Source organism: Chrysochloris asiatica, unplaced genomic scaffold (genome assembly GCF_000296735.1).
Source record: "Chrysochloris asiatica unplaced genomic scaffold, ChrAsi1.0 scaffold00026, whole genome shotgun sequence".
In the NCBI taxonomy this organism is placed as follows: Eukaryota; Metazoa; Chordata; class Mammalia; order Afrosoricida; family Chrysochloridae; genus Chrysochloris; species Chrysochloris asiatica.
In genome coordinates this window covers 15,743,015-15,754,015 of record NW_006408544.1, presented here as the reverse complement: position 1 = coordinate 15,754,015, position 11,001 = coordinate 15,743,015, and the positions used below count along the sequence as shown (strand labels likewise).

The 11,001-nt window shown below is 38.6% G+C and overlaps 1 protein-coding gene across 1 annotated transcript in view; it reads left to right on the top strand.

The window, feature by feature from the left end:
- EPS15 (epidermal growth factor receptor pathway substrate 15) overlaps positions 1-11,001 on the top strand; it is a 207,941-nt gene that overhangs the window by 42,438 nt on the left and 154,502 nt on the right. The window contains exon 2 of the mRNA XM_006839756.1: positions 2,464-2,505. Coding sequence (XP_006839819.1) covers positions 2,464-2,505 — 42 coding nt within the window. The remainder of the gene's footprint in view (positions 1-2,463; positions 2,506-11,001) is intronic.

Genomic DNA, 11,001 nt, shown 5'->3' with positions numbered 1-11,001 from the left:
TCAGCAGTTCGAAACTACCAGCGGTTCCGCGGGAGAAAGATGAGGCTTTCTGCTCCCATAAAGATTTACAGCCTCGGAAACCCTGTGCAGGGTCATTATGAGTCGGAACCGACTCCACAGTACTTAACAACAACAAGTGCTGAAACAACAAGTGCTGAAATAAGGAATTCTGGTAGCATAGTGATTACGAATTGGGCTGCGAACCTCAAGCTCAGCTGTTCGAAACTACCAGCTGTTCCGCTGGAGAAAGATGAGGCTTTCTGCTCCCATAAAGATTTACAGCCTCGGAAACCCTATTCAGGGTTGCAGTGAGTCAGAACCACAACAGTGCTGAAATGTTACTCATTTTTTAAAGTTTTAGAGCAAAAAAAGAGCGATTGAGACATACCAAAACATTCTCTGTTCATCTTACTTGAGTGAATTGCCAATCTGGATGGCTTTTTCCATTTTCATTTAGCTACATCTTATTAGTAAAATAATCAACAAAGGGAGAATTTGAGAACATTTAGTGAGCCAATGTCTTCTCATATGTGACTGTGTAGTAACCAATGAGTCTGTAATGTGATGATGAATAGTGAACAATTTGGAGCTTGGGATTCCATACACAATATGCAATCATACTGAGTATAAAAAATCAGCTAAATTGTCCCCAAAACTTAACTCTTCATTATTGAGGGGAACTTACTATATTTGCTTTCTTTAGTAAAATATTTACACCTTGGTCTGTAAATAAGATGATCATATAATTTGTCATTCAAACCAGAACATTTTAGAGAAGGGTAGGGGGTCCTGAAGGAGCTCTGGTAGCGTAGTGGTTATGAGTTGGGCTGCTAACTTCAAGGTCAGCAGTTTGAAACTACCAGCCATTCCATGGGAGAAAGATGAGGCTTTCTGCTCCCATGAAGATTTACAGCCCCAGAAACCCTACACAGGGTTGCTGTGAGTCGAAACCGACTCCATGGCTCATAGTCAACCAGCCAACTAAAGGGGACACTGAAAATACTTGAAATTGTGTAAGTGTTTGAAATATTTATTTTGACTGCCAATGTCACTTTTTTATGCTATTGTTGTTGTTTAGTGCTGTCAAGTCAGTTCCTGTATAGGGTTTCCAAGGAATAGCTGGTGAGTTTTAACCTTCAACCTTGAAGTTCAAGCTGACTTTGCAGTTAACTCACAGTACCATACCAGGACTCCTTATTACACTGATGGATCAATAAAATAAGTTCTATTCAAAATCTATTTTCAAAAATAAAATTTTCTAAAATATTTTTACTTTAGAACAAAATTAAGTTCTTTACATTGCTTATCTGAATAGTAAAAATCAAACAAAAGAATTACTCTTGCTAATAATCATGTTTTAACCAGTGTCGTATCCATATTTGTCTCTAATACTTTTCTGAAGAAGCCCTGGTGGTACTTAGTTAAGCACTCGGCCAGGAAACAGAAAGTTTGGGGTTGGAACCTACTAGCTACTCCATGGGAAAAAGATGTTGCAGTCGCCTTCTGTAATGATTGTTGTTGTTGTTAAGTGCTGTCAAGTCAGTTCTGACTCATAGTGGCCCTCTGTAGTGTTTCCAAAGAGTGGCTCGTGAGTTTGAACTGCGGACCTTACAGTTAGCAGCCCAGGGCTTATACTGCAGGGCTACACCAGGACTCCAAGTATGATGTTAGCAATGGGTTTTTCATAAGTGCCCTTTATCATGTTGAGGAATTTTACTTGTGTTCCTAGTTTTCTGATTGTTTTTATTGTGAAAAAAGGTGTTGAAATTGGTCAATGCCTTTAATGCGTAAGTCAAGATGATCATCACAGTGGTTTTGAGTTGTATTTATAGGCACTTTGGCACTTGGGTAGAAAATGAGTGCTTGTATTTTGGACCTCTCAACTGGTTTTAGTCAAAGCATTTCACCTTTAATTTGTTGTATGGATTTCTGGGTAAAATTGTGCTTGAGGAAAAGAGTTCCAATTTAAAAAAATAATTAAAGAAATTTTGTTTTATTTCTTGTCTACTCGATTCTCAGTTATACATACAGTACATTTATCATTATCCCCTTCTACTCTAAAAAGGAAACAAACCTAAGTGTTTGGAAATCAAGGGTATTTTTATTTTATCTTTCTGTGAACCACAAAGTCAGCAGTTCAAATCTACCAGATGCTCCTTGGAAGTTGTATGTTGTTGTTGTTAAATACTGTTGAGTTGGTTCTGACCCATAGTGACCCTGTATAGGGTTTCTGAGGAGTGGCTGGTGTGTTTGAACTGCCAGCCTTGAGGTTTAATCTGACCTTGCGGTCCAGCACATTATCCTGCAGTGCCACACCAGGACTCCATATTCAGGGTCACTATTAGTTGGAATGGACTCAGCAGCACTCAACAACAACATTTCTCAAATGGTAGTTGAATAAATTTTGAAATATTTAGTATGTTATTGAATAGCATATAATTTCTGTTTATTTATTTATTTTAGCTATCAAGTGGGAATCCTGTATATGAAAAATACTATAGACAGGTAAGATTTTTGTTTCTTTGTTTTCTTACATTGAACATAAAATGTACTGTCAGCTCTTAATTATATGCATGCATATTATCAGGAAGCAGCATGAATTTTGACAACCACTTATTTCTATTTCCTGTGCTTTAACCTCCTTATTTAAGTTCTTAATGCTTTTATTAAGCTCTCAGAAAAATTAAGGCAAGATAATTGAGCACATCTTAGTTATCTTAAATATTTGTGTTAAAAATCCATACAATGTTTTATATATTCATTTGGATATACATATTGAAATTATTTTATAAGCCAAATAGAAATGACTTTTTAAAAGATTTGTAAAGTATAATTTTCAGAAAGTTAAAACTTACAAGCATATGAAATGAACATGTGTTAACGATTTTGTTCAATTAATTGATAATGGAATGAACCAATGAAATGTAAAACCCAATAAAATGGAATGAACCAATAAAATGTAAAAACACTCAGATGAGAATATGAGTTATATAAATTTATACTCTCCACCAGATATAAGTTATTTGCATGACTGTGGAAAAGATTCATGTGCATTACTATCTATTTTCTATAATTTAACCTTTACTCCTTGTTGTTAGCTGCCATTCAATCACTGTGACATCATGTATAACATGCAGAAACTGCCCAGTCCACCTCTACCATTGCAGTGTAACAGAAAGTCAATCAAAGGTGCAAACTATAAATAATCGTGGGCTATCCTCACAATCGATGCTGTGCATGAGTCCATTGCTGCTGCTACTGTGCCAGTCCATCTCATTGGAGATCTTCCTCTTTTTCACTGACCTTTCATGTTACCAGCTATGATGTCCTCCTAGGGACTGGTCCTGTCCTCACTTCCAGAAGAACAAACAAGTCTGTGTTGGAATAAGTACAGCCAGAATGGTCCTTAGAAGTGAGAATGGTGAGACTTCGCCTTTTGTACTCTAGACGTGTTATCAGGAGGCACCAGTCTCTAGAGAAGGACATCATGCTTAGTAAAATGGAGGGTCAGTGAAAAAGAGGAAGATCCCCAATGATGTGGATTGATAGAGTGACACACCAATGGACTCAAACATACCAACAATTGTGAGGAATGGCACAGGACTGGGCAGTGTTTAGTTCTGTTGTACATACATAGGGTCACTGTGGGTCAGAATTGACTCATTGGCAGCAAACAAACACACGTAGTTCACCACTTGTCTGTCAGTTTGTTGTATAGTGGTAGCTTATGTGTTGCTGTGATGCTAGATGCTATGCTACCAGTATTTCAGGTGCCAGCAGGGTCACCCATGATGGATAGGTTTCAGTGGAGCTTCTAGACCAAGACAGACTAAGAAGATGGAATCTGTGTTCTACTTTTGAAAACTTTATGAATAGCAGCGGAACATTGTCTGATGTAGTGCCAGAAGATGAGCCCTCAGATTGGAAGGCACTCAAAATATGACAGGGGAAGAGCTGCCTCCTCAAAGTAGAGTCAGCCTTAAAGACATGGATGGAGCATGTCTTTTAGACCTTCATTTGCTAATGTGACATGATGATTCAAAATGAGAAGAAACAATTGCAAACATAAGTTAATAATAAGAACGTGGGATGTACGAAGTATGAATCTAGGAAAATTGAATGTCATAAAAAGTGAAATGGAACACATGAAGATTGATGTCCTAGGCATTACAGAGCTGAAATGGACCTGTCATGGGCCTTTTTTCTATCGTATTCCAGGATTGACAAATTGAAGATGAATGGAGTTATAATCAATGTTATAAAGACTATTTCAAGGTCAATCCTGAAGTACAATGCTGTCAGTTATAGAATAGTATCTATATGCTACAAGGAAAACCAGTTAATATGACTATTATTCAAATTTGCCATACCAAACAATCACAAAAATGAGGAAATTGAAGGATTTTACCACCTTCTGCAGTCTGAAAATGATCAATCATCTAATCAAGACTCATTGATAATTAGTAGTGATTGGAATGTGAAAATTGGAAACAAGAAGGTTCAGCACTTGAAAAATGTGGCCTTGATGATAGAAACAACACCGGAGATTACATACAGAATTTTGCAAGACCAATGGCTTATTCATTGTAAATACTGTTTATTCAACAACATAAGCAGCAAGCAACTATATACATGGACCTTGCTGAATATAATACAAAGGAATCAGATTGACAGTATCTATAGAAAGAGATGATGGAGAAGCTCATTAACATCAGCCAGACAAATTCAGCTATGGAACAGACCCTCAATTGCTCATATGCAGGTTCAAATTGATGCTGAAGAAAATTAAAACAAGTTCCCAAGAGCAAAAATACGACCATGAGTACATTCTACCTGAACTTGGAGATCATCTCAAAAATAGATTTGATGCATTGAATACTAATGACCGAACACCAGCTGAGTTTTGGAATGACGTCATATGTGAAGAAAGCAAAAGATCATTAAAAAGCCCAGGAAACATCAAGGCAAGTGGTCGGGTCCCCTCCCCTTCCAAAACTAAGACTAAATGGGAATACACGCTGTGATTGGTGACCACGCTCAACACCGATAAGGGGAAGTGAGGGAAAAACAGCAATGAAGCGGTGAGCTAAGCCCTACAATGTTCAATAGACTTCTGTGAACCCGGGTGAAGACCTGGTTGGCCAGCAATGTGGCAAGACCTGGGGACTCTTAGGCCCAGAGATAGTGACATAGCCACAGAGTACTAGAGCGGAGAGTGAAGCGTCCAGCTGATAAGATGAGAGGGCATATGCATAAGAACACCCATACTTGCAGATAATACCCACTTGTCCTGGCTTCAGTGACTGGATGATCAGAGCTCAACCAGAAGTAAAAAGAAGAGGGAGAAAAAAGAAAAAAAAAAAAGTATTCTCATTCAATTTGATGAACTTGACCTACACCTATGGAAGCAGTAGCTCAAAAGAGGGAACAAGTCCTAACAGCAAGAATAATTCCCATCCCTCCATACACAGAGTAGACAGGGATGGGCAACTTGGACATTGGCTACCAAAAGTGGGGGATGGGGGGCTACAAAGGCAAGAAGTGACTGGCTTACAAGCTTTCAAGAGGGAACCTAGATCCAGAGGGCCTGGAGGAAGGTAGAATCTCCAGTGTGTAGTATTCAGTCTGACTAGCCAGGGCTGATGCAATGAAATGCAGATGGGGCTCTTGTGATACAATAGTGAATAATTGTTATCAGGATTGATTGTGAGGGTTGGAAATGTAAAGGTAGATGTTTTATAGCAAGGAGGGGAGTGATTAACTTTTCAGTCTAGGAGCGGAGGTCCCTAGGACCATCAAGGGAGAAGAGTAGAGACCGGACCCTACCCAGAGAAGCAGTGATGCCTGAAATGGAGCCAGAGATGATGACGTGGAGCAATGGAGCAGCTGGAGACTTTAGATCCAGAAAGGGAGAGCGACTGTGTGCTGAAGACCTGGGGGCACGGGGGAAGGATTGCATGGAGGGGATTGTAACCATGGCAATGAGACGATATACAATAGAATGAATGTAAAATCAATGTTCTCCCATGTAAACTATCACATAATTCAGAATAAAACATTAAAAAAAAAAAAAAGATCATTAAAAAGACAGGAAAGAAAAAAAAAGACTGAAGTCTGAAGAGACTTTGAAACTTGTTCTTGAACATAGAATAGTGAAAGTAAAAGGATAAATGAATAGAATTTCAAAGGGTGGCCTCTTTAAGACAAAGTTGAGTATTGTATTAAAAATGTGCAAAGACCTAGAGTTGAAAAACCAAAGGGAAGAACATGTTCATTATTTATTTCTCAAGTTGAAAGAACTGAAGAAAAAAATTCAAGCCTCAACTTGAAATATTTAAGGATTCTTTGGGCAAATTACTGAAAATAGGAAGCATCAAAAGAAGATGGAAGGAATACTCATTGTCACTGTAGCAAAAAGAAATTGTCAGCGTTCAGTCATTACAGGAAGAAGCATATGACCAAGAAATTATGTTATTGAGGGAATAAGTCCAGGCTGAACTGAATGCACTGGGGGAAAAACAAGGTTCTAGGAGATGATGAAATGCCAATTGAAATGTTTCAGCAAATGAATATAGTATTGGAGGACATCCATCTGGTCAGCTGACTAGAAGGGATTCATAATCATAACCATTCCAAAGACCGGTGATCCAACAGAATGCAGACATTATTGAACAATATCATTAATATCACATATTGTAAATTTTTGCTGAAGATAATTAAAAAACAGTTGCAGCAGTACATTGAGAGGGAACTGCCAGAAATTCAAGTTCAATTCAGAAAAGGATGTGGAATGAGGGGTATCATTGTAGAAAGCAGATGGATCATAGCTAGCATACTAAAAAGATGTTTACCTTTGTTTCACTGTGCAAAGGCATTTGTCTGTGGGTTATAACAAATTATGGATAATATTGGAAAGAGTTGGAATTTCAGAACACTGTTGTGCTCATGTGGAACCTTGACATAAACCAAGAGGCACTCCTTTGAACAGAACAAAGGGATGCTGTGTGGTTTCAAATCAGGAGAGGTGCATGTCAGGGTTGTGTCCTTTTACCGTATTTAGTCAATCTGTATGCTGAACAGATAATCTGAGAAACTGGAGTATATGAAGAACATGACACTGGGATTGGAGGGAGATTCATTAACCTAGTGATAATGCAGATGGCACATCCTTGCTTACTGAAAGTAGACAGGACTTGAACCACTTACTTTAGATGATCAAAGACTAACGGCATCCTGCAGTATGGATTACACCTCAACCTTATAACTGATCAGTAAGAAATATCACCACAATCAGAGAAAAGTCTGAGTTGCCAAAGATTTCATTTTACTTGGATTCACAATCAATACCTTTGGAAGAAGCAGTCAGGAAATCAAATGCCATATTTCATTTGTACAAATCTGCTGCAAAAGATCTCATTGAAGTGTTTAAATGCAAAGATGTCAGTTTGAAGACTGAGGGTGTGCCTTACCCAAGCCATGGTATTTCCAGTCCACCTCATAAACACGTGAAAGAGTAAATAAGAAAGACTGAACAATTGACTCCTTTGAATTATGGTGTTTACGAAGAATGTAAAATATAGTATGGTTTTTTAGACGAATGAACACATTTTTCATGGAAGAAGTATGGCCAGAATGCTCCTTAAAAAGAAAGATGATGAGACTTTATCTCCCATACTTTCAATATGTTGTCAGGAAAGATCATTCCCTAGAAAAAGACATGCTTTATAGAGGGTAAGTGAAAATGAGGAAGATCCTCAATGAGATGGATTGACACAGTGTTTACAACAGTGTGCTCAGGATTAGGCATTCTTTTGTTCTATTGTACACTGGAGTGCTGTGAGTTGGAACTGATGGAAAGCTCTTAACAACATGTACATAGTTGTAGCACATGTTAATTAACCATTATGGGCCTCCTTGGCTTTGGGGTTTTAAATTTAGAACCTTGCAGTATTGATCAATTTTTATGGTCAGAGAATTAATTTCTGCCTTAATTTTTGAAATATGAAATCTCAGATCGTACCTGTAAAGTTTCTTTTTGTTCCTCATCTCAAGACTAGTAACTAAACCTTAAAAAATATTTCTCCTGTAAAAACAGAACAGTTCAAACTGTCATTGACTCATTTCCAACTCATAATGACCTTTTAGGACAGAATACAACTGCCTCAGGATTTCTGTGGAGAGTGCTAGTGTGGCACTGCAGGATAAGCAATGAATCAAAAGGCCGGGTTGAACTGCAGGGTTGACGGTTCAAATATAATAGCTGCTGTGTGGAAAACCTATGTTGTTGTCAAGTGCAGCTGAGTCAGTTCTGTTTAGGGCTTCCAAGGAACAGTTTGTGGGTTTGATCTTGTGGTTTGCTATCCTTGCTGATCCTACAGCATCACACCAGAAGTACTATACAGGGTCGCTATGAGTTGGAACTGACTCGATGGCCCTAAAACAACAAGAACCAACAGTCTATATAGGAGCAGACGGCCTTACCTTTCTCTTGGTTTGAACTGTGACGTTTTGACTAGAGATGAATGCTTAACCACTGCACCACCAAGGCTGCTGATTTCACTTGTTGTTGTAGTTGTCAAGTGCTGTTGAGTCTATTCTTAGAGTAATTTGGAAGAGGGTTTCGAGGAGTGGCTGGTGTATTTGAACCGCTGACCTTGCAGTTAGTAGTCTAGTACTTATACAACATCACAATAGGACTTAGTATGTATAAATTTGAATAAATTCTCTTATTTTGAAGTTTCCCAAATTTTCTCCAAGCCTGCAAACCAGTAACTTTCCTTTATTACTTGTCAGACTGGGATTTTTTAATCCACGTACCAGGCTAATTTTCTTGGGAGGGCTTTGTAGTCACTTACTCAATATAAAGTTTGTCCTTGTTCTTTAGTAATAATAGCTTGCTCTATTTGAAGATAAAGGAATCATTCTTAATATGATTTTGTTATGCACAATGGATTCACCCAAGTTATATCTTGATACTGTTGTTGAAGTGCCATTGAATCTGCTCTGACTCATTTTTTGTTGTTGTTAAGTGCCATGGAGTCAGTTCTGACTCATAGCGACCCTGCACAGGCTTGTAAATCTTTACGGGAAAGGGCTTCTGAGGAATGTCTGGTGAGGTTGAACTACTGATCTTGCAGTTTAACTGACCTTTCAGTCCAGTACTTATTCTGTTGCACCATTATGTTGATATGCTCTTGTTTTTGTTAAGTGCCGTTGAGTTGGTTCCAACTCATAGCAAACTTGTATAGGGTTTCTGAGGAGCAGCTGGTGAGCTTGAACTGCCTACTATGTGGTTCAAGCTGACCTTTCAGTCCAGCGCATTAACCTGCAGTGCTATACCAGGCTTCCATATCTTGATACAAAGAGGAACAAATTACTTGTTATACATTTACTCTACTGCCACTGTCGAGTCCATTCTATCTCATAACAGCCCTGTGTAGGGTTTCCAAGGCTGTAAATCTTTATGGGAGCAAAAAAGTGTCTTCTTTCTGCTGTGGAGTGCCTGGTAGGTTTGAACTGCCAACCTTGCCGTTAGCATTCCAGTGTTTATCTTACAGTAAGTATCACCAGGGTTCCTTTTGTTATAGACATAGTTATTCATAGTTATAATTATTGTTGATATTCTAGTTAAGTACCATCAAGTCGGTTTTGACTCCTAGTGACCTTGTATAAGGTTTCTGAGGAGTGTCTGTTGAGTTTGAACTGCCAGCCTTCAGTCCATTGTTTATCCTACAGTGTCACACCAGGACTCCTTTTTTAACTATGTTGCCATGAAAAGTAAGGACATTCAGTAAAAGAATGTGTTTTTGAATTATGATGGGTCAGTAAGAGCCAGATATTTAAAACTCATATAAGTTTACAAAAACTGGGATAAAGCACTGGACCACAAGGTTCGTTTGAATCACAAGATTGGTGGTTCAAGGCTCCTTGGAAGCCCTATACAGGGTCGCTATGGGTCGGGTAGCATAGTGGGTACGAATCAGGTTGCAAACCTTAAGGTCAGCAGTTCGAAACTACCAGCTGTAATATGGCAGAAAGAGGAGGCTTTCTGCTCCCATAAAGATTTACAGCCTCGGAAAATCCTGTACAGGGTCGCTATTGGTTGGTTCCGACTCCACGGCACATAACCACCACCACCATGAGCCAGAACTGACTTGACGGCACTTAACAACAGCAACAGTTTACTAATACTAGAGATAGCCTAAAAGGAAGAAGAAAGAGCTTCTTCACGTATTCATTATAAAGTAAAACATTAAAAATAATTCCAAGGAATGGAAACAGGAAGCACAGGAGGAAAGAGGGATAAGTGATACTGCATTGTGGAGATTATAGTCATTGAGATGAAACAAAATGTGTATGAACTGTTGAATAGAAAACTGATGTGCTCTGCAAACCTTTACCCAATTCACAATAAAAAGGGAGAAAAAAAGGAAAAAAAAAAGACTAGAAGTAGCAGAAACTCTCAATTGCTGCTGACTTGAAAGAAGTATGTTGTCATAAATCCTACAGCTTCAAGGAACTGCCAACTGGAACGTGAAGAAGCTTGGACATAGATCTTCCATAGTCAGTCCTCCAGATGAGAATGCAGCCTTGATTTCAGATTTGTGAGAACATTAGCAGCAAATCCACCTAAGCCATGCCCAGAATTTTTTTTTTTTTAACCTTTTTATTGTGAATTGAGTGAAGGTTTAAAAGCACATCATCAGTTTTACATTCAAGAAATGATATACTTTGTTTCATTACATGTTTGCTATCTCCTCCATGCACCAACAGTTAACAGCGTTTACCTCTATTCAAGTTAACCACTGCATTCCTCCCTGTGTCTCCCGCCACCCCTCTTTCCTCTGACAGCCTCCTTCCAGTTGTTTATTGCCTGCTCCGTCACCCCTGTCAATATGTACCTAACCTCTAGTGCATGTATCATTTTATTCCTACCCCAAAACCATTGTAGATGGTTTCTTATATCAAGGACCAACCCCCCCTTTTTTTTTTGACATACAA